Source organism: Pristis pectinata, chromosome 25 (assembly GCF_009764475.1).
Source record: "Pristis pectinata isolate sPriPec2 chromosome 25, sPriPec2.1.pri, whole genome shotgun sequence".
Lineage (NCBI taxonomy): Eukaryota > Metazoa > Chordata > Chondrichthyes > Rhinopristiformes > Pristidae > Pristis > Pristis pectinata.
This window is the reverse complement of record NC_067429.1, coordinates 2,192,433-2,216,233: the sequence shown is the minus strand read 5'-3', so window position 1 is coordinate 2,216,233 and position 23,801 is coordinate 2,192,433. Positions and strand designations below refer to the sequence as shown.

Genomic DNA, 23,801 nt, shown 5'->3' with positions numbered 1-23,801 from the left:
CTGTCCTGCTAGTGGGACAAGGCAAACAGGCATACTGAGGAATCTGGTAGTTTGTAAGTTATCATTCTGTGCAGATGGCTACATCAGCCTGTTGCATGACTAGGTAGGTACAGTGTTCCCAATTTGCACACCAGTCCCCGGATGTTTAATGGAAGACTACGTTAGGCTGATGAGGCTGGGAGCAACTTATGCTAAGTCAAGGTCAATTCAGAGCCAAGGTCAATGTCCAGTGGTCTGGTTTTATTCTTTCCCTGCTTCAATTTCAACAACTAGGTAAGATGTTCAACCCACTGAAGCTTTAATGAAGCAACTCACCTCCTCCCGTCTGTAGAAGAAGGACAGGTCACCTTTAGTTTCAAGCCTCACTGAGGAAGGACCTATGTGAACAATCATTAAATGAGTTAGTGGCCTCATTAACAGCAACTACAGAAGTCAGGAAGCAACTCTGAGCAGATCCCATTTGGTTCTCCAAGTTTACTCTCCCAGCACCAGATGAATGGAAATCAGCTCAAACACAACTCAGAGTGCTTGTGCATTACCCTAACGCCACATCTCATTTCATCCACCAAACTCCCTCCAACTTCTCTTCCCTCAATCACAGCACAAGGGAGCTCCCTGGTTCTTCTTCCCCATGCCATGCAGAACTCACACACCCCTCATCGCTTTCAAAGCCCAGGCATTTTCACTGCCCCAAGGCCTCCCCTAGATTCTATCTATTTACTTCTTTTTAAGCTGCTAAGTTCCCTCCTGTTTCAGCCCCAAACTGTGTCTCTGGAGTTGCCTGGCTGGGTATGAGGAGCGCTGGAGGAGTTTTAAGCTATTGCTATTGAGGAACAACTGAAGGAGATAAGGAGGGAGGTTTCCTGGCACTGGGTGGAGTGAGCAGGGCTGCTCAGGGAACCCTGAGGCCCAATACCTAACTTCAATCCTGCCTCAGGACTCAGAGAGTGAGAGAGCGCGAGAAAAGACAATGCACATACTTACTTCCAACAGAGTTGTCAATAGCCTCTCGGGCCTTTTGGATTCCCAGCCGGAACGTGTGGTCATCTGGGCGGAGTTTATGCCCTCGATGATAGAACATCAAAGCAAGCTCAAACTCACCCTTCGCATACAGGCTCTCGGCCTTTCGATAAAGCCCCTAAAAAGCAGAAAAATATAGATTGAAATCACACTTCATTATTTTAAAAGTTGCCAGTAGCATTAATATTTGTGATAATCTGTGGAATCTTTTATTATTTCAATGGTTTTTGGCTTTAAACTTTAACCAGAGGGCATATCTTGGAGTGAATAACAAAGGAAGCAAAGCCAACGTGAGGTGTCATTTTTTTTTAATGCAGTGAGTAGTTAGGTCCTAGAATGCACTGCCTGATAGTGTGGTTGAGATTATAACAAGGCTTTCAAAGGAAATAGGTTCAATGTTCGAAAGTAAAAAAAAATTGCAGGCCCATAGGGGAAAACCAAAGAGGTTGATTAGTTGTGTTGGTCTTTCAGAGAGTTGGCACGGGTTCCTGAATCTTCCTATCTTCTGTGTTAACATCATTCTATGATAACACTTTATGTTGCTAGCATACGGCACAATGCACAATAATAATATTGTTCACCATGGGGAGAGTCATGGGTTTAATTCTCCTTCATCAAACTGTTGCCAACTTTAAGTGTGCCTCCACTGAGCTCCTTTCAAAATCCAGAGTTTAAGCCTGAGCCATCCTGTACTTGAAATCTGGTCTGAACCAAAGAATCTCACATGAAACAAGGTACTAAGAGTGATGACCCATTGATCTTGGCCTTTGATCCACAGACTTCCCACCTTTAAGTCAGACAGAGTTCCTGCTTCAAATATTTCACATCCAATGACAAGCATGTGGATATGGACAACTCCAAGTCAATGGCACTGGCAATGACAAGTTACATCCAGCACAACTGCTGCAATGTTTATGGGGCCAAAATGAGAAGAGAAAGGTTGTTTGTATAAAAGAAAACTTCAGACCAACAAACTGGTTAAATTGAAAGGGAAGTCTCGAGGGCACAGGTTTAAGGTGAGAGCGGAGAACTTTAAAGTTCTGAAGTTTTTCCCACAGAGAGTGGTGATTATCTGGAATGAGCTGCCAGAGGAAATGGTGGAAGCAGATACAACAGGATGTCAGCAAGATTGAAAAAGTGCAGAGGAGATTTATAAGAATGTTGCCAGGTCTTCAGGAGTTGAGTTATAAGGAAAGATTGAGCATGTTAGGACTTTATTCCTTGGAGCGGAGAAGAATGAGGGGAGATATGATAGAGGTTTATAAAATGATGAGGGGCATAGACAGGGTTAATGCGAGTAGGCTCTTTCCACCTAGATTAGGAGAGGTAAGTACGAGAGGACATGGCTTTAGGGTGAAAGGGGAAAGGTTTAGGGGGAACATTAGAGGGAACTTCTTCACTCAAAGAGTGGTGGGAGTGTGGAACGGGCTGCCATCTGATGTGGTAAATGCGGGCTCGCTCTTAACTTTTAAGAATAAATTGGACAGATACATGGATGAGAGAGGTCTGGAGGGGTATGGGCTGGGGGCAGGTAAATGGGACTAACTGAATAATGTTTCGGCACAGACTAGAAGGGCCGAATGGCCTGTTTTCTGTGCTGTAGTTTTTCTATGGTTCTAACACTTAAAATGCATTTGGACAGGTACTTGGACAGAAAAGGCACAGAGGGTTTGGGACCTAATGCAGGCAAATGGGCATCACAGTCATCATGAAAGGGCCTATTTCGATGCTGTATGTTTCTATAATTCTATGATTCTATGGCGCCTTTTGGTCAGGAATATCCTGGTACACTTCGAGTAGGACTAATTTATAGTGTAGTATGTCAAATAACTCCAATCCTTCTGTTAACTTATACATATTACTTTAAAATAAATTCATGTTGGTGATCTTTAACAAACTGAATGGAGGAATATTCTAATTGCAGGGGACACTAAAATTGAGGGATAGTAAATTAAGCAAATATTCCAAGGAGATATGGGTATATTAAGTGAGAAGACAAACTTACGGCAGATGGAGATTTACTGAGCCAAGGGTGAGATCATCACTTTGGACCCAAAAAAAATAAATGATGAGAAATTAGGAACTGCATTGGAGCGACAAGATGTGGAATTTCAGGCAGGGGTGGACAGGTACCAATGCGATCAAAAAGGATCATGGAAAGTTGGTCTCAAGGTGGCTGGAATTCAAAGCTGAGAGTGTGACATTTATTTGAAGCCTTGGTCAAGCCACATAATTACAGAAATGGATGTTATTGTAGGCTATGGTATTTCAAGCACCCACCCATTTGATATATCCAGTGAGGATTTCTACCTCCACTGTCCTTTTCGGGAGTGAGTGCCAGAGGTCTATCACTGCTAGGTGAAAAGTATTTTTCTTAACTCTCCTCCAATCCTGGCCACTGTCTGTAAGGAGTTTGTACATTCTCCCCGTGTCTGCATGGGTTTCCTCTGTGTGCTCCGGTTTCCTCCCACATTCCAAAGAATTAGGAAGTTGTGGGCATGTTATGTTGGCGCCAGAAGCGTGGCGAAACTTGCAGGCTGCCCCCAGAACACTCTACGCAAAAGATGCATTTCACTGTGTGTTTTGATGTACATGTGACTAATTAAGATATCTTATCTTAACTAAATCTGGGTCACCTGGTGTGAACACTCTCAGGCACCACAGCTATGGGAAGGGTATATTGGCCTAAGAGAAGTTTCTTACAGATATATGAGAGTCATACTGGGGCTTAGAGAGTTAAGATCTGTAAACGGGTTGAATAAACCTGACTTGTAATCCTTAAACCTGGCTATTATCCAAAAACTGGTGTTCTGGTCAAGAAGTTGAAATTATTGGAAGGGTACAATAGGGTAGATACTTGAAAACTTACCTCTGGTTGAAAGAAGAACGATAATTAGAGCCAGGCCATTTAAGGAAAAAAATTCAGCAGCACTTCTCCATACAAATGCTAGCAGAAATCTGGAACTCTGGGCATGGACATTTGTAGTTTTCAAGACCAAGACTGATATATTTTTGTTATCAATGGATTTGGACCTAATTAGCCATGAGCTACAGCTCAGCCATGTTCTGATTCAATGGTGGAGCTGTGAGTGAGCTCTGCCTGTCCAAACATTGCAGTGAACGAGTCATTGACAGTGTCATTATTGCCGTCCTTGGTGGCCTTTAGAAGCTGATGAAGCTTCCTGACCCATTGCAGGCTGGTAACAATGGAGGTGATCAGCATTCCCAGATATTGGCCCAGGTTATGAAGGAATGCTCTCCAGAATCAGAATCAGGCATATGTCGTGAAATCTGTTGTTTTGCGGCCGCAGTACAGTGTAAGACATAAAGGCATAAAAATTACTACAAGTTATAAAAATAAATAAATAGTGCAGAAGAGGAATAACGAGGTGGTGTTCAAGGGTTCATGGACTGGTCAGAAATCTGATGACGGAGGGGAAGAAGTTGGAATGTGTGAATTCTTGAACATGCTTGAATTGTGAATGGAATAGAATTCTGGGCAGGTTATGTTTAAGCAAATTACCTTCCCTTAGACTAATAGATGAGCAAATATTTGCTTTAGCCAAACCAGATTGTAAAGTGGACAAGAGCTCCCTGATAGACATTGTCTTCAAATGTATTCTCAGTGAGGGACTGGGGCTGGGAGAGTAGGGAAGTTGTGGGATGAGACTTATGATTTTGTTGGGGGAGCAGTTTGCACCTCTCAGGAATCTACGAGCTAATGTGGGCTGGGGATTTGGTGTAGGATTGAGGGAGAACTTATGTAAGGAAGTGAGACAGTAAACCAAATTCTCATTCACCTGTTTAAAAGGATCCAAGATTCCACGCAGAGAAAGGACCGCTGGGTGGGATTAAAGTTGCTCTGGTAGAAACCCGGCACAGGCATGATGGGCTGAATGGCCTCCTTCTGTGCTGTTGAGTCAGTGATGAGACCACAGTGCCATCTCTGTGGTTTGCTTATGTGGAGGTCTGGTCAGCACAGGGTTGAGCTGTCTTATGATTGATTAGTCAATGATACCCACCATCAGGAATCACACAGCCTGGATCTTCAGGCACAGCGACAAAGGAAAGAAAACCTCAAGAATAAATCCACTGAATGATTTGTTCTACTGCAGTTACCTTGTGGAAGTCTTTATTCCCCATCTGGGAAGCCTCGGCATCATTCAGAGCAGCAGTGGTGTTCCCCAGTAAGAGGTAGCATCGTGAACGAGCAACCAGACAATCCTTGTTCTTTGGTTCTTGTTGAAGAGCCTGCAATGGAAGTTTCAACAAAAATTCATCCAGCCCACTGCTCAATGAGTTTCTTTGCTTTAATTAGGATGAGAGTTAACTGCATTGGAGGGAAAGTGTAGAGGGAATAAATTCCATGTCCCTCTACACCATTCCAGTACACACACCCACTGCAGGTACGGGAGAGAACAGATAAAACACCCCTCTACACTACTCAACAAGTTCTGCCAGAACGTGAACAACTGTGCTACAATGATTCTCTCTTTCACATCCCATTCCAAGTCTGGCATCTTCACTCTTCTTTAGAGCAAAAAAGCCACAGACCCCCTTTGTCCTTACAAACTACTCATCATGAAGTTCCATTTCTTTCAAAGTTTTTCAAAGGAAACAAGGGATGAAATAATCATCGTTTTCCAATCCTCTTGGCTGGAGGATGGTGCCAGGGAACTGAAGTTGAAAGGTTTCTAATATGGTTCATTAGAAACCTTTGTCTAAAGGAGGAGAAAGAGAGAAACCACTGGTCAGCTTAATATTTGTCAAATTATTGTAAACTTCTGAGGGATGATGTAAATCATCAATTCGGAGCCCCGAACTAATGAAGGACATGAACTTGTTCGGGGAAGGTCACACCTGCCTAAAAGCTGAATATTTTGAGGAGGTAACAAGGAGGTGGATGAGGGGACAACATTTGACGTAATCCATGGTGTGTTGACTACAACAGTAAAAGACTATGGGATCACAGAAAATTGGCTCCAAAACTGGCTAACCATACCATAGGTGAAGATGCATTTCCTCAAATTCCCTCTGATCACCTTAAATCTATGTTTCCTTCTGATCATTTTGCTGAGGGAAACATGCCTGTTCACCTTCCTTTAATTACATAATTATACACATCCTGACGAAATCTGAAGGAAATAACCTCTGCCTAACTAATCTTCCTAACTATAAAACCTACGCATCTCTGGCAGCATCCACATAAATTCCCTCTGAAGCTGCTATCAGCACATTTACATCCTTTGTGTATCGCTTTCTCAGTCCAGTCACAGTCTAATTAATGTATTTTACAGTTACTTATTTACTTAGTATAGCACAAAAGGAGGCCATTCATCCCATCGGGTCAATGCTGACTCCCAGCAGAGCTACTTCATTGGTCCCATTCTCCCACTCATTCTTTCTCACATGTCCATCAACTGCCTTTTGATTTTTTTTGCCACTTACCTATACTAGGGGTAATTTACAGCGGCCAATTAAACTACTAGCATGGCTTTAGAAGATGGGAGGAAACTCACACAGTCATGGGAGACCATGCAAACTCCATACAGATAGCACCCATGATCAGGATCAAACCTGGGTCACTGGAACTGTGAGGCAACAGCTTTTGCATCACTGTGTCACCCCAGTCCCTAATCTTGGTACCTATACCTTGGCCCTTAGAGGAAAGCAGTTTATGTGTCTGTAACTACCTGTCTTCCTGCTCTGATATCTTCAGGGATCTGTGGATGCACACCTGAGTCCCTCTGTTACTCTACATTTCCTGGCATCCGACCATTTATCAAGTGTTCTCTTGGTTTGTTAACTTGTCCAAATGCATTGCTTCACAATTCTCTGGATTAAAATCAGTTGCTGTTTTTCTATCTATTTAATCATTCCATCAATATTCTCTGCAATCTACAATAATTTTTCCTCATTATCAACATGTGACCAATTTTTGTGTCATCCATATACTTAGTCACACATTTAGATCTAAATCAATGAAGTATAAAACAAACAACAAGCGATCTGTCACTTAGCCCTAGGGAAGCCCATCATGAACAGTTTCCCAGTCGCTGAAACAATCATTATCTTTGTTTTCTGCAGGGAGGTAATGCTAGAACTGTAGCAGGGTTCCATTCCTCAGAACTATTCATGACCCAAACATTTCTTAAATTCAGCCGGCCTCATTGACTCAGCAAGTGAGTGAGTGAATCCGCTCAGTGCTCCCAGCTCTGCGTGGCTCAGTTGTTGCGGCTCGGAAGGGTGGAGGGTGGCGGTGGCGTGGTGGGGAGAGAAGGCACATGGAAATGCCCCATTCCCACCCAACAGAAGATGCCTGCAGCCCTGCAGCAAATCCATCCCACCGATCTCCCAAACACTCCTTCAAATGTACAGGCTGTCCATTAGTTGGGTGTTCTTAACCTGGGGAGGGCCTGTAATTATGGAAGGTGAACAGGCATATTTCCTCCAGCAGTGGATGTTAGGTGACAGGCAGAAGCATGAGAGAAGAATTGTGGGTGCCTGGACCTCACTGCCTGAAAGGTGGAGGCAGAAACCTGTCAGAGCCTGAATAAGCACCTGCAGTGCCTGTGAACTGGGAGCTGGAAAATGGAGTTTATTTCAAAAACACTTTTCCAACCAGAGTGGCCACCTTTGGTGCTGCAGTTTCTATGGTTTTCTGTGACTTAGGTGTCACATCTGAATAAGGAGACACCAAGTCGGAGCAGGAGGTGCCGATCTGGCCCTTTGAGACTCCTCCGCCAGTCAAGATCTTGGCTCTTCTATCACAAAACTAGCACCATCCCCATGTCGCTTCATTCCAGTAACATCCATAAATCTATCAAGCTCTGCTTTGAATGCACTCAATAACTGAGCCTCCATTGCCCCCAGAGAAGAGAATTCCAAAGGTTTGCCATCCTCTGAATGAAGAAATTTCTCATCTCAGTCATAAATGCTACAACTTGCTCTCAGACTGTGACTCCTCATTCACAGTCTCAGAATGAACGGTGATAAATGCCTTTCTCATGGCATCTTATACCCCAGGTATGTATGCCTATGGCAATGAACTTGAACTAGATTCCTCAGTAAAGGGAAATACCTTCCCTGCATCCAGGCGTTTGAGCCCCCAAAGAACTTTTTGTGTTTCAATAAGATCTTTCATTCTTCTAAACTCATGCAAACCTGCCACTCCCTTAAAAAAGCCTTGTGAATCTTTGTCATCTTCAATGGCACCTGTATCTTTATTCCAGGTGAGGAGACCAAACCAATCCACAATACAGCGCTATCTCAGGTGGTATTGTATCTCAACAAGGCCTGATATAAGAGTGGGCTATACTAGACCTGCTAGTTTCCAAAATCCCCTAGTTATGGAGAAGGATTCATTAGATCGGAAAAATAGCAAATATAACTTCTTTATTCAATAAAGGCAGGAAACAAAAAACAGGAAACGACATACCAGTTAGCTTACATCTGTCATAGGAAAACTGCAAGAAGCAATTATTAAATATGTTACAGGAGGGTACTTAGAAACATTCAAAGTCGGCATGGTTGTAAAAGGGATATCATGTTTGACCAATGTTAATCCTTTGAAGTCATAACATGTGCTATGGTTAAAGAAGAACGAACGGATGTACTGTTCAGAAGATTTTTGAAAAGTTGCTATAAAGATTATTGTGGACAATAAAATAAAAGGGTAGACATTATGGATCTTTTTATGGTTGCCAAGATGTAACAAGTGGAATGCCACAGGATAAGTGCTGGAATTTCAGCATTTTATAATTTACCTGCAATGGCTTGGCTAAAGGCATCAAAGGTATGGTTGCTAAATTTCTGATGATACAATGATTAAGTTGTGAGGATGCCATAAGGGATGTAGATGGATTAAATAAGTGGGCAAGGCTCTGGCAAATGGAGTATAATGTAGGGAAATATGAAATTGTCCATTTTGGTAGGGAAAAAAATAGAAGCACAGTATCTAACTGGTGACAGCTTGCAAAAGGATCTGGGTGTCCTGATGCATAGAACATAGAACAGTACAGCACAATACAGGCCCTTCAGCCCACAATGTTGTGCTGACCTTTAAACCTCGCCTAAGACTATCTAACCCCTTCCTCCCACATATCCATCTATTTTAAATTCTTCCATATGCTTATCTAGTAACCTCTTGAATTTGACCCATATACCTGCCTCCACCACCACCCCAGGCAGCACATTCCATGCCCCAACCACTCTCTGGGTAAAAAACCTTCCTCTGATATCTCCCTTGAACTTCCCACCCATTACTTTAAAACCATGTCCTCCTGTATTGAGCATTGGTGCCCTGGGAAAGAGGCGCTGGCTGTCCACTCTATCTATTCTTCTTAATATTTTGTACTCTATCATGTCTCCTCTCATCTTCCTTCTCTCCAGGGCCTTATAGCTCCCTTAGCCTCTCCTCATAATGTATACTCTCTAGACCAGGCAGCATCCTGGTAAATCTCCTCTGCACCCTTTCCAACACTTCCACATCGTTCCTATAATGAGGCAACCAGAACTGGACACAGTACTCTAAGTGTGGTCTAACCAGAGTTTTGTAGAGCTGTATCATTACCTTGTGGCTCTTAAACTCGATCCCACGACTTATGAATGCTAACATCCCATAAGCTTTATTAACTGCCCTATCCACCTGCGAGGCAACTTTCAGTGATCTTGGAGTTTGTCCTTCCAAAGTGTACCACCTCACACTTTTCCGGATTGAACTCCATCTGTCACTTCTCAGCCCAGCTCTGCATCCTATCAATATCCCTCTGCAATCTTCAACAATCCTCTACACTATCCACAACACCACCAACCTTTGTGTCATCTGCAAACTTGCCAACCCACCCTTCTACCCCCTCATCCAAGTCCTTAATAAAAATCACGAAAAGCAGAGGTCCCAGAACTGATCCTTGTGGGACACCACTAGTCACAGCCCTCCAATCTGAATGCACTCCCTCCACCACAACCCTCTGCTTTCTACAGGTAAGCCGATTCTGAATCCACACGGCCAGGCTTCCCTGGATTCCATGCCCTCTGACCTTCTGAAGAAGCCTACCATGTGGAACCTTGTCAAATGCCTTACTAAAATCCATGTAGACCATCTACTGCACGACCCTCATTTGCAAAAGGTGCAGCAAGAAATTAGGAAAGCTAATTCAAGGTTCAATTCCGGTCACTGTCTGTAAGGAGTTTGCACGTTCTCACCGTGACTGCATGGGGTTCCTCTGGGTGCTCTGGTTTCCTCCCACATTCCAAAGACATACAGGTTAGGACGTTGTGGGCATGCTATGTTGGCACCGGAAGTGTGGCGACACTTGTGGGCTGCCCCCAGAATATTCTACGCAAAAGATGCATTTCACTGTGTGTTTCGATGTACATGTGACTGATAGATACCTTATCTTAACAGAATGTTATTGCTTATCACATGGAGAATTGAGTACAAAAGGAGGGAGACTATGTTTCAGTTATATCAGGAGTTGGTGAGACTGATTGGTCTTATTTAAAGAAGGGCGTTAATGCTTTGGAAGCAGTTCAGAGACGGTTTACTAAACAAATATTTAGAATGAACAGATCGTCTTACGAGGAAAAGTTGGACAGGTTATATCTGCTGTATCAAGAAGTCGTATCTGTATCAGATATAAGTTGTATCTGCTGGGGTTTAGAATAGTGAGACGTTACTTGATTTAAACATACGAGATCCTTAGGAATCTTGACAGGGAATCTTGAAAGGATGTTTCCTCATGGAAGAATCTAGAAGTAAAGGTTACTATTTAAAATCAGGGGTCACACATTTAAGACCAAGACAATTATTTTCTCCCAGAGGGTTCTGAGTCTTTGGAACTCTGTTCCTCAAAGGGCACTGAAAGCAGAGTCTTTGAATATTTTTAAGGCAGATCATTAATAACTAAGGGGGTGAAAGGTTACTGAAGGTAGATGGGAATGTGGAGATGAGGTTATTAAATAACAGAGCAGGTTCCAAGTAACCTACTCCTGCCCCTCTTTTGTACGTTTATATGCTCGGTAAAGAACTAAAGCTAAAACAGACTCTCAGTTACTGACAAAAAGCTATTTATCAGAGATTGTTCTGCACCAATTGTGCTTCTTGCATGTCAGTGGGTACTTCAGATCAAGGGTCCTTCATTGGTTGTAGAGTGCTTTGGGATCTAGATGTGCCTTTTTTGTATCACTGTACTGTAATAGACAGAGGGCTTGATTAATCCAAGAACAGACAGGTCAGAACAGATAGGAACAGAGAGGAGGAATTTAATAGGAACCTGAGGGGCAACTTTTTCACCCAGAGGGTGGTGGGTTTATTTAACGAGCTGCCAGCGGAAGTGGTTGAGGCAGGTACAATAGCAATATTTAAAGGACACTAAGGACACTTGGACATGGAAAGGAAAGGTTTTGAGGAATGTGGGCCAAATAGAACTAGCTTAGATGGGCATCTTGGTTGGCAAGGACCAGTTGAGCCATACGGACTGGGGGGGGGGGGGGAAGGGGGGAGGGGAAGAGGGGGGGGAAGGGGGGAGGGGAAGAGGGGGGGGAAGGGGGGAGGGGAAGAGGGGGGGGAGAGGGGGGGAGAGGGGGGGGAGAGAGGGGGGAGAGAGGGGGGGAGGGGGGGGAGAGAGGGGGGGGAGGGGGGGGGAGAGAGGGGGGGAGGGGGGGGGGGAGAGAGGGGGGGGGGGGGGGGGAGAGAGGGGGGGGAGGGGGGGGAGAGAGGGGGGGGAGGGGGGGGAGAGAGGGGGGGAGGGGGGGGAGAGAGGGGGGGGAGGGGGGGAGAGAGGGGGGGGGAGGGGGGGGGAGAGGGGGGGAGAGAGGGGGGGAGGGGGGGGAGAGAGGGGGGGAGGGGGGGGAGAGAGGGGGGGAGAGGAGGGGGGGAGGAGAGGGGGGGGGAGGGGGGGGAGAGAGGGGGGGAGAGAGGGGGGGAGGGGGGGAGGAGGGGGGGGAGAGAGGGGGGGAGAGGGGGGAGAGAGGGGGGGGAGGGGGGGGAGAGAGGGGGGGAGGGGGGGGGGGGGGGGGGGAGGGGGGGGGAGAGAGGGGGGGAGAGAGGGGGGGAGAGGAGGTGGGGAGAGAGGGGGGGAGAGGGGGGGAGAGGGGGGGGGAGGGGGGGGAGAGGGGGGGAGAGAGGGGGGGGGGGGGGGGGGGGAGGGGGGAGAGAGAGGGGGGGGGAGGGGGGGGGAGAGAGGGGGGGGAGGGGGGGGGAGAGAGGGGGGGGAGGGGATGGGGGGGAAGAGAGGGGGGGAGGGGGGGGAGAGGAGGGGGGAGGGGGGGGAGGAGGGGAGGGGAGGGGGGGAGCTTCAGTACGCTCTTTGACCGGCTTTCCCTTCAGAATTCACCAGCCTGTGTCGCCCACTAACTCCCAGGCAAGACAGTACCGGAGCAACTCCCTAAGTTCGGTGAGGCAGCAGTCCATTGCATCACCGGGATACGCTGGGAATTGTGATTCTGGGTAAAGGCACCGGCAGTTGGTGGGACCCCGCACTCCGCCTAACCCCATTCCCCAGGGAAAGGACAAGGCGAGCTGGAGGGAACCAGCGCCACAGCCCGCACCATCGGTGAACACGCCTCGGCGCCAGGGTGTCGGAGCTGCCACTTACATGAGTGTAACTCCGGATGGCCTTCTCATACTCTCCCAGCAGGTACAGCCGGTCTCCCTCCGACTTGTAGGTGAGGTAGGAGCAGACTGGACCGCTCAGAACCTCTTCCTCGTCGTCAGCCATGCCCGTCCCTCGCCCTCCCCGTGGCCGGACTCCCGCGGTTACCAGCTGTTTGGAATGTAACTGGGGTGTCTCCTAGCAACCCCTTAACGACCGGACGCGGGACATTTCCAACCGAGGGAGGTTTCGTCTTCTCGATAACTTAATTTCTACTTTCTGTCAGTTCACTGGTGCCAATATTTTATAATCACCCGGGGCCTGCGGTGGATGGAGTTTCATTCAGCGCTGGCTGCTACGATGGAACTAACGGAGAGAGGACTCAGTGCTCGGAATAACCCCGGTCCGGGCCCGGGTCGGAACAGCACCGCTGCCCAGACCACAACTTCCAACCAACTTCAAACAAAAGTTGACAAGATCGTGGTCTTGAAATTTTGCCTAAGTTAGTACAGAGCATTCGCAAGACATTAACGAATTGACAGGAAGATCGGCGAGTTGTTTCGACTTCAAGCAAAACTCATTGTATATTTGATGTGTGATCCAGGATTCTGTTAGTCAAAAGCAAAATACTGCAGACGCTGGAAATCTGAGATAAAAACAAAAGGTACTGGAGATAGTGGGTTGGGCAGCATCTGTGGAGAGATAGATTAGCTAAAATTATAGACATCTACACTGGGGTGCAATGAAATTCCTCGTTTGTGTGAAGCTCACAGAGTAAACAATGTATGTTGTAATAATAAATACAAGAATAAATACAACAATAAGCACAAAACAGCAGAATAGTGCAAAGATTGTAGTGCAACCTAAAATAGTGCAAGAAAAATACTAAAGTGACAATAGTGGAATAACCCAGAGAGGTAGAATAAGAGTCCAAGGACATGGCAGCAACTGAGAAGGGGGTTGAGAGAGCTGATTGGTTCAGGTGTCTGATAGCAGTGGGGAAGAAGCTGTTCTTGAGTCTGGATGTCTGTGCTTTCAAGCTCCTGTATCTTCGCCCAGAAGGTAGAAGAGAGAAAAGGGAATGGCCAAAGGGCAAGGCACCCCTGGTGATACTACTAGCCTTCCTGAAGCAACACGCTGTGGAGATGGACTGGATGGAAGGAAGTGACGAATCTGTGATTGATTGTGATAAACATAACCAATGTTTCTGGTTGATGACCTTTCAGCAGATGATCCTTCAAGAATCGCAAAAGAAGAGCAAGAGCTGGAGCCTTTTTGAAGTGCAGTCACTTTTGTAATGTAGGGAACTGACTCGGCAGCCAATTTACACACGACAAGCTCCCACCAACAGCTATGAGATAGTGAAGGAATAATGTGTTATTGATTGAGGGACAACTTCCCTGCTTTTCTGTGGTGTGGGATGTTACTGTAGGTAGATAGAGCCTTACTTGAAGCCCTCATCTGAAAGCCAGTACACACCAAAAGTAAGACTGTTGACCCTTGAGCCACAACTGACACTTGTCCCTCAATCTCCACTACTTTCAACCTGTGGTGGTTAAATTATCTTTGACTTCATTTCTGATTTGACATTCTGCAACCAATGCAAAGCAGTGTTTCCAGTTCAAGCTTCGTACAACCTCAATCGAACCTTAAGCACAAAATAACTTGCTAAAAGAATGTTCTGGTTGAACAATAAACTCAATTGCAAATGATAATTCAGGACCTCTGCAGTTCATAAATAAACTCCAGTCCTAATGCAGGGTTTCAACCTGAAACGTTGACAGTTCCTTTCCCCCCCACATATGCTGCTTGACTCACTGAGTTCCTTCAGCAGATTGTTTTTTTTTGCTCTAGATTCCAGCATCTGCAATCTCTCGTGTCTCCAATGAGTAAATAATATGCTGAGACACTGCATGTGATAGTCTAAAGAATATACAATGGATTTATTCATAAAGTTAAGCAAAAGTAAGATAACAGCCTATCAATTAGTTGTACAATTCCACCTCAGTTGCAAAGTCTATTACAATATAGTTTCGTTTAATGCTCTGAAGTACTTTGCTCACAGATAATGATGCAATGGAAGGCCAGAGTGAGCAGATAAAGGGTTTTCTTCAGCTGAGCATGGAGTTGTCACTCAACACCGACACTCAATACTCAAGCTGAAATGTCTGCTGTTGTTGTGTCAGAGATGATAAACCATTTATCCCATGTCTTTCCTACAGCCTGATGAATAACCTCTTAAACAATTGCATCCTGCACTCAGACAAGCTGACAGATCCATATATTATGTCAGCTTTTGAGGCACATCGCACCCAAATTGCTTGAAACAGAACTAAAGGCAAAGATAAAGAACCATTTCATCAGACACTTTGTAAAACCATGAGTCATGAATGGTAGGATTTCTAAGGTAAAATATAAGATATATTTATTAGTCGCATGTACATCGAAACACACAGTGAAATACATCTTTTGCATCGTGTTCTGGGGGCAGCCCGCAAGTGTCGCCACGCTTCTGGCGCCAACATAGCATGCCCACACCTTCCTAACCTGTACGTCTTTGGAATGTGGGAGGAAACCGGAGCACCCGGAGGAAACCCACGCAGACACGGGGAGAATGTACAAACTCTTTACAGAGAGCAGCCAGAATTGAACCTGGGTCGCCGGCACTGTAATAGTGTTACACTAACCGCTGCACTACTGTGCCTGCCCACACCGTGCCTGCCCACGTTAATGAATTCCTCCTGCATTGTCTACCTCCAACAATGCAATAAAAATTGAAATAACCAGTATTACAGACCAAATACAACTCACTGTAAAAAATATCATCAATCCAGAGAATTTTACCCTTTAAAAGGGTGTCCATCAACCATAACTTTTTGTATGTTTGTTGGCAGAGATGCAACCATGTATAAAAAAAAAGAATTGAGGATGACTAATAGGGACAGCTGGTGGATTTGAAGATGGGTCGGATATGATGGTGTGACAGCACCCTCACTGCCTCTACAGTGATTTTGCCTTCAATTCATCGAGCTACAGGATGCAGATGACACTTGTGTGTGTGCATGTTTGAAGAGTGAGCTTCATTGTGGACTTGTTCACTGAAGGACACTGTGGACTAGGCCTTATATTTAACCTGTGCACCAACCTGCCCCTAATGTACATCACTATCCTTGACAATAAATAGCTGGAAGTGCCCCTGGAAATTATGGACTACTTCCCACATCTTGGAAACCACCTGTCAGCAAAGGCAGAAATCGATGATGAAATTCGCCATGGCATCAACCTCCGGTCGTCCTCCAAATGTACTGGCTAGATAAGTGACCAATGCCAGTATCTTCTCCCAAGCCGACATCCCCAGCATGTGGCCCTAATTACACTCAGTCAGCTGCATTGGACAGGACTACGTTGTGTGTATGTCCAATACTTGAATCAGACACTCTGTTCTGTCATGACTAAAGATTACCAGGGAAAATATTTAAGGATGTTCTCAAAGCTTCCTTGAAAAAGTGGAACATTCCCACTGACCTGTGGGAATCCATGGCCCCTGAGTGCTTAAGTAGAGGAGTATTTGGGATGGAACTGAGAACTCTGAGTCCATTCATTGTGAGCACACAGAAGTCCAGTGTAAATGATGGATAGAGTGCACCACCTCCCAAACTACTCAGCATCCCATCCTGTCAAGCACCTCCTGCTAACCTGTGGGGATTCTGCAGGTTACACCTTCGTCTCATCAACCCACAAAACTGAAGTGAAAGCAAATCTGCCTCGATCTTGAGGGATTCCCTGAAAAGAGAAGGAGGCTTTGTCTGATGTGGTCTTGGATGAAGTTGTTTATCAGCCCTAACTGTCTCCACCACTTCCCCTTCGCCCTCCCCATTGTAAGCACTTCATTTATACATTTCTTTTGTGAACTTTTCTTAACCCTGATTTTCCATCAGCCAGTCATGCTGATGCCTCCACAGCTGCACAGATGGATAGCTGGTCAGTGCTCGGGACAGAAGTCCACAAACACACACTGAAAGATCCAGCAGTGAAGGTCAAGAATGGGGCTCCACAATGACCCCCAAAACCTGGGACATGCTGCTATTTTGCTCAGAAATTTCAAAGCACAAATCAAATCAATACTGAGCTGCTCTCTGGCAGGGCGGCAAGCATATGTCCTTCTGCCTTGGAACTGCACACCAGGGTAGGTTTGATTCCCAGTTTGTGCTATCATTTAACATGAGCCAGAGCAGCACAGGGACATTCCAGTCTGAGTCGGAACGGCTGGGTTAGGATGATAAATTATCTGTGTCATCTTCTGGAAGGGCACCTGTACAGACTTCAGGTAATGAGGGATCGAAATGATGAAGAGTTACTGACCCAAAATGTTAACGCTGTTTCCCCCTCCACGAGTGTGCCTGACCTGCTGAGGATTTCTGGCATTTTTTGTTGTACTTGGAATGGAAAGAGTTTGCTTAATACAATGATGCTACATGAACGATAACCTCTGCATGACAACAGCTCCATTTCCATTTCCTTCCCTGTCTCTTCTGCAGTTAGTTTTGCAATATTTTAACATGTTTCCTCACAAGTTGGCAAAGCCCCTCCTTAATCACTAACTTCCATTGTGCACCTGATAACCCCAAACCCTTTGTGTTTTTTTTCTCCTGCTCCCAAATCTCTTACTTTAACATACATAAAAGTAAATGGATTTTTGGAATAAACACACCTGAATAAAAATATTTTTTTTAAGTAACAAATAATTTTGTAGTGCATTCTAAAATCAGTAATATGGACAGTATAATCCTAAAGCTGATAAAAAGAATTCAAGGTTTCACAGCTTTGTTTACCTCTATTTTGTAATGTAACCAGCTGAGGACACAATGTTCAAAAATATACCGTCAGCTAGTCTACTAACAGTTTCATCACTTTATCCGAAGTTCAAATTCTGATCAAGGCACTGATCCACAGATCTGATCCCAAAATTCTTCCATTCCCAGTGTGTCCAAACTTCCATCAAGTCAGCCTGAAGTATAACATCAATGGCCCTCCAAGGCAGGGAATTTCAAAATATCAATACCAATATTTCTGTAAGTAGGGGTCATAATCTCAGGATGGATCAAGAATTTTCTCCACCCTGAGATTATGACCCCTAGTTCCAAATTATCCAGTTTAAGGAAGCAGCCCAACATCTACCCTCCCACACATTTAAAAGGGATCTCAATGAGAACTTGAAGAGATGTAATTTACAAAGCTCCAGACTGAGAGCTGAGAGATGGTATTTAAGGGACCCTTGGAGTAGTCCCAGTCCAGCACAGCCCTGCACTGTAAGAACCTGGTCACTCCGAGAACAATATGATCAGATCTTCTCTAGACTGCTCCAGAAGATGGGCTGACATTTTGACGTACGTCTGATGCTGAAAGCCATCACCCATGCAAGCACAGTTCATACCTTTGCACTAAAATTGACTTTTTTTGTTCTAATTATGTTCTTTCTTGTAAAAAATTGTGTTTAATTTATGTTCTTCTTGTGAATGCTGCTTATCTGATGCTCTGTGCCTGTGATGCTGCTGCAAGTAAGATTTTCATTGCACCTGTGCACACATGTACTTGTGCAGATGACAATATACTCGACTTTGACTTTGACTTTGAAGTGCCTATTCAATTATCTGGAGTGCTATGAAGTGACCAGAAATTGTCATTAGAGCACTTTGCCTGTGGTAGATACACTGTGCTGAGATTAACACCACCATGCAATCTAATTGCATTGCCTCAACCTTGGAAAGATTTCCAAAAGTTGCCAGGAAGCTGTTTGGGAGCAACAGGAGGATCAAGGGAGGGTTTAAAGCACTTGAGCAAAAAGTGAAGCTTGTTACAAATAAAATTTGCCAGAAAAAAGAAATTTTAATTTTAATTAAGCAGGAAAACTTGAATGTGTATCACAGTTTTCTGCATCTTTGAATTTAGATAGTCGAGTGACAATATCAGTAACTCTAGCAGATGGTAAATGATGGAAAGGCAGCGAGCACAGTCCGCTGCTCTCCAGAGGTCGAACCGGGCATTGTACAAGAACACAATGGTGCAGCTGCTGGCTTTTCAAAAGTAGGACTTGTGCCAAACTTGTCCCGGTGACCCCCTTGTTACGGCAGTTCAGGAAATGGAAACTCGCCCTCACAGAACTCACAAATCACTTCCAAGACAACTAGGATACGGAATAAGAATTCACTCTTAAGAAAGCTATATGAAAAATGTAATTAAATAAACACAAAATTTTCCACCTTGCATTTCTTGATGCATGCGGAAATGACCATCCATGAACCCATGAAGACTACCTCATTTTTTTTGCACTATTTATTTATTTTTGTAATTTATAGATTTTATGTCTTGCACTGTCCTGCTGCCACAAAACAACACATTTCACGTCATATGTCAGTGATAATAAGTCTGATTCTGATGCAGCTTTGAGTTATGAAAAATTGCATTATGGATCATTTTCGAGGAATGCAAAACTCCTCCCCTGTAATGCAGAGGTTGCCTGTACTTTGCTGCTAATTGCAAGTTGCATGTGAGGGAATTGGCCTCCAGTTGCAAGCCCCTCCCACATATTCACTGCCTTTGACTTCAGTGGAACCGGATGTGCAGAGGTGAGTATAACCAGTGGCTGATGTACCAGTTCAGTGTTAGTGGCCAGGGGTGAATTTGTACTCCTTTAATATGTTTATTGGCTGTATCTCAGAGAAATAGCTGACAAAGGAAGAATGCAAATTTCTACAGCACCTTCCTCACCTCAGGACATCCTATTCATTGCGAAATAACTACTCTAGTTGAAAACCCAAAAACTGAAGATGATGGTAATCTGAAATAACAACAGAAAATGCCAGAGATAGCACTCACATAACCTCTCAATATTTACCTATAGATGCAAGAGACCACAGATGTTGGAATCTGGAGCAAAATATTTCCCTGTAAACTGTTTCTCCAGCAACTTGTCTTCCCATCTGTTTTTGTGTCATCTGCAAATCCTGGATTCTGTACATTCACTTCCTTCCTCCAAGTCATGAATATATATTGTAAACAGTTGTGGCCACAGCTTTGATGCCTATGGCACCTAATAGTCACAGGTCAGTGCTCTGAAAACAAACCTCTTATCCCCACATGCTGCTTTCTGCCTGTTAACCAATCCTCCATTAATGCTAATATGTTACCTCCAACACCATGGGCTCTTGTGACTTCTTGTGAGGCATCTTGTGGGACATCTTTTGGAAGTCCGAATACAATCCGCCTACTATCCATTTTGATGAAGGCTTCAAAAAAGCTCCAATAAATTTGTCAGACATGATTTCCCCTTCGTGAAGCCGTTGATTCTAATTCTAATTCCAAATGTGCTGCTATTACTTCCTGAATAATTGATTCTAACAATTTTCCAATGGTAAATGTTAGGCTAATCAGCTGCTTTATGCTTCCCTTTTTTGAATAAGTGGGGTCACATTGGAAGTTTTCCAGTCCTCTGGCATTTCTCCAGAATCTAAGGACTTTTATGAGATTATAACAAATGCATCCACTAACTCAGTAGCTACTTCCTGGAGGATTCTGGAAGCAAGCCATCCAGGTAAACAAACATCAGCCTCTAGCCCTATTAGCCTGCCTCTTGCAAATTCTCGATTTAATTCCTTCCTAGTATTATTTAAAGTAGAATTGAAATAATTGGAAAAAGATGAAAGGGTAAGATGGGAAAAATTTTTTTTGTAATGAAGTACTATTATTAGACAAAAGAACAGAAACCGATTCAATAACAAAGATGTACATGGCTGTATACCTAAAGAGGAATAATTTGCAGATTGGATGGGATTAATAGAATGTCTTTTTCAAGAGCTAGCATGGGCAAGATGGGCCAAATGGTTCCTAGAGCTGCATCATCCAATGATTCCTAATATGTTACACAGTTTTCCAGGGTCGCACCATGTGCATTGAGAGTTGTAGCTCCGGGAAACAGCCTCACATTGACTCTTTGAAAACAGACACTTTATTCTGAGCTCTGCCACAGGAAGAAATTACCAGGTGAACAGAGGAAAACATTAAAGGATGTGTTCCTTGATGCAATGCAAGGTCCCCACCTACTCCTGGGAATCTCTGGCCATGGCAGCTCAGAGTGGAGAGGGAGCATTCGGAATAGTATTGAGAACCTCGAGGCCATGCATCAGGATCACACCTCATAAAATTACCCACTCCACCCTCACCTGCATCTCATCTATTTCCCACATCTCTGCTCTCACGTGTTCTCCCCCCAGACAGAACAAAGCAGATTTCCCTTGGTCCGTACTTTCCACCCCAACAGCCTCTGCATTCAATGTATCATCCTTCTCAACTTCCTCAGGCTCCAACAAGATTCTACCACCATTCCCCTGCCCTTTTAGCACTTCGTTCTGATCATTCCCTTTGTAACTCTCTTTCCACTTTTCTATCATCACCTGTTGTGTGGCAATTTTCCCATGCTTTTGTTGCAGGGCTGTGGCCTTTTACCTCTTCCCTTCCCACCATCCTGGGACTCAAACATTCTTTCCAGGTGAAGCAGTGATTCACTTGCACTTCTTCAAATCTAGTGTATTACATTCGGTGTACAAACTGTGGTCCCCTCAATACTGGAGGAACGGAGATTAGATGATCGCTTTATGTAACACCTACGCTCCATCCGCAGGAGTGACCCTGAGCTTCCAGTTGCCTGCCATTCCAATTCTCCATCCCACTCCTACACTGATCTCTCTGTCTGCAGCCTCTTGCACTGTTACAATGAGACCCAATGCAAGCTCAAGGAACAGCACCTCATCTTCTGTCTAGACTTAACATCAAATTCTCTCTTTCTTCCTGTCTGCATAAGAACCATTTATGCTTCCTCTTCCTTTTTCTCTCAGTACACAGTCTGACCTTCTGGATGTGTCCCAGAGTGCCAGAACCACAGCAGCAACAGTTACACTGCCATAGTACCTTATCCCATTGGCATCATTCTGTGAGAGAAATCCCCTTGGTTTCACCCACATTTTTGCTGCTATCCAGACTAACTTTTGTCTCTTTCTCAGGTCCTTCACCTGAAATGTTAATAGTTTCTCTTTCCACAGATGCTGCCTGACCTGCTGAGTTTTTCCAGCATTTTCTATTTTCTGTCTTTATGTCAAGTTAGTTCAGTTTTTTCTTAACCTATCTAGATGTCCAGCCTACCAAGCAGGTGCCACCACCTTACCAGTAAAAGTTCACTACACAGACCTACAGCTTAATGTGCTGATAACTTCAGCCAGTTCAGCTCATCCTATCACAGACATTCCTTTTGCTCTAAACATCCCTCCCCCACTTCCCTCCTGCTGAAAACCAACTTGCATCTCTCTTTTTCACAGTTCAAACTAAAAGTTGCAGAGTGGAAATGTTGGCTGTCTCTCTTTCCACAGATGCTGCCTGACCTGTTGAGTGTTTCTAGCATTTTCTGGTTTTGTTTCAGATTTCCAGAATCTGCAGTGTTTTTGATTTACCCACCCACCTTGTCAGTCACCTCTGCCCTATTTGTGGAGGAGTCTTTACTTCCCAAATTGGTCTCATCATTTACCTCAGAACCCACATTAACCCACACCAGAAAACTTAAGTCGTAGAGTCAGAGTTATACAGCACAGAAACAGGCCCTTCAGCCCAACTCATCCATGTTGACCAAGTTGCATATTTGAGTTAGTCCCATTTGCTAATGTTTGGCCCATATCGCCCTAAATCTTTCCTATCCATGTATCTGTCCAAATGGCTTTTAAATGCTGTAATTGTACCTGCATCTACTATTTCCTCTGGTGACATTGCATAAACCCACCACCCTCTGTGCACAAAAGATGCCCCTCAGTTCCCCTTTAAATATTTCCCCCTCTCATCTTAAACCTATGTCCTCTAGTTTTAAGACCCCCCTACCCTGGAAAAAGACTGTGACCATTCAACTTATCAACGCCCCACATGATTTTATAAACCTCCATAAGGTTCCTCAGCCTCCAATAGTCCAAGGAAAAAAAGCCCCAGCCTATCCAGTCTCTCCTTATAACTAAGTCCTCCAGTCCTGGCAACATCCTTGTGAAACTCCAGTCCCACTAATATCCTTGTGAAGTGGAAGCAACCCCAGTTCTGCAGATGCAGGCACGGTAGTGTTGCGGTTAGCATAACGCTATTACAGCGCCAGCGACCCGGGTTCAATTCCAGCCACTGTCTGTGAGGAGTTTGTACGTTCTCCCCGTGTCCGCATGGGTTTCTTCCGGGTGCTCCGGTTTCCTCCCACATTCCAAAGACGTACGGGTTAGGAAGTTGTGGGCGTGCTATGTTGGCGCCGGAAGCGTGGCGACGCTTGCGGGCTGCCCCCCAGAACACTATGCAAAAGATGCATTTCACTGTGTGTTTTGATGTACATGTGACTGATAAAGAAATGTGATCTGGAACAATACACACAATCCCCAGGAACTGCCTGAAGATAGAAAGACTACAACTCCCGGCATGCATCTTATGTCGATGTCACCAGTTCTTGCGTGTGAGGGGCGCGGTTGTCATTCGTGGGGTGGGCGTTCACGTGGTGGAGTGTGAACCAATCAGCGGGCCGGGATGCGCGATCAGCAGATGCTGAGGCGAGAGGCAGAGCGGGAGGGGGATCCGCCTCACAGCGCTGCCGGTCCGGGTCGGAGCGCACACGGTTCTCGTCCAGGCCGGACTCGGGGCAGCGCAGCGAGGTGAGACCAGGCGGCCGTTGGAGCGGAGCCGGTGGCTCGGGCTGAGGCCAGTGTGCGGGGCTGCCGTGGCAACAGGCCGGGGAGCATCAGTGGATGGGGAGCTCGCCTCAGCCGGGCCGGGCCTGGCCACGCTTCCCGGGGGCCGGCGGCTCCTCTGGGGGGTGATCGCTCCCCGCTGGCGGGGGGCACGGTCTGCAGAGGGGTGGCAGGCGTGGAGATCCGGGACAGAGGGCGATGGAAGCAGATTCACTGGGAACTTTGAAAGGGGCGGCTGGTTAAATATTGAAGGGGCGAAGTTTTCTGGGTTGTGGGACAACAGCGGTGGAATGGGCTGGACTGGAGGCTCTTTCAAAGACTTGGCACAATGGAGCAAAGATCCTGTAAAATTCCAACTTTTGATTTTTTTTACTGTGTTTTCTCCACATCACTATTTTAATATTCACTTGTGGAATCATCATCCATTCTGGTT

General features: G+C 45.2%; 2 protein-coding genes across 3 annotated transcripts in view; one reads left to right on the top strand and one right to left on the bottom strand.

The window, feature by feature from the left end:
• Positions 1-13,170, bottom strand: part of odad4 (outer dynein arm docking complex subunit 4) — a 53,498-nt gene extending 40,328 nt beyond the window's left edge. Inside the window, exons 1-4 of the mRNA XM_052038732.1 lie at positions 12,618-13,170; positions 5,140-5,271; positions 985-1,138; positions 316-377 (exon numbers count right to left, since the gene is read on the bottom strand). Coding sequence (XP_051894692.1) covers positions 316-377; positions 985-1,138; positions 5,140-5,271; positions 12,618-12,740 — 471 coding nt within the window. The 5' untranslated portion in view covers positions 12,741-13,170. The remainder of the gene's footprint in view (positions 1-315; positions 378-984; positions 1,139-5,139; positions 5,272-12,617) is intronic.
• Positions 13,171-23,202: 10,032 nt separating this feature from the next.
• The window catches only part of LOC127582899 (ATP-citrate synthase), a 74,438-nt gene continuing 73,839 nt past the window's right edge, over positions 23,203-23,801 (top strand). For both annotated transcript variants that reach the window (XM_052038541.1, XM_052038540.1), the window contains exon 1: positions 23,203-23,332. The gene's annotated coding sequence lies outside the window, so the exon portion shown is untranslated. The remainder of the gene's footprint in view (positions 23,333-23,801) is intronic.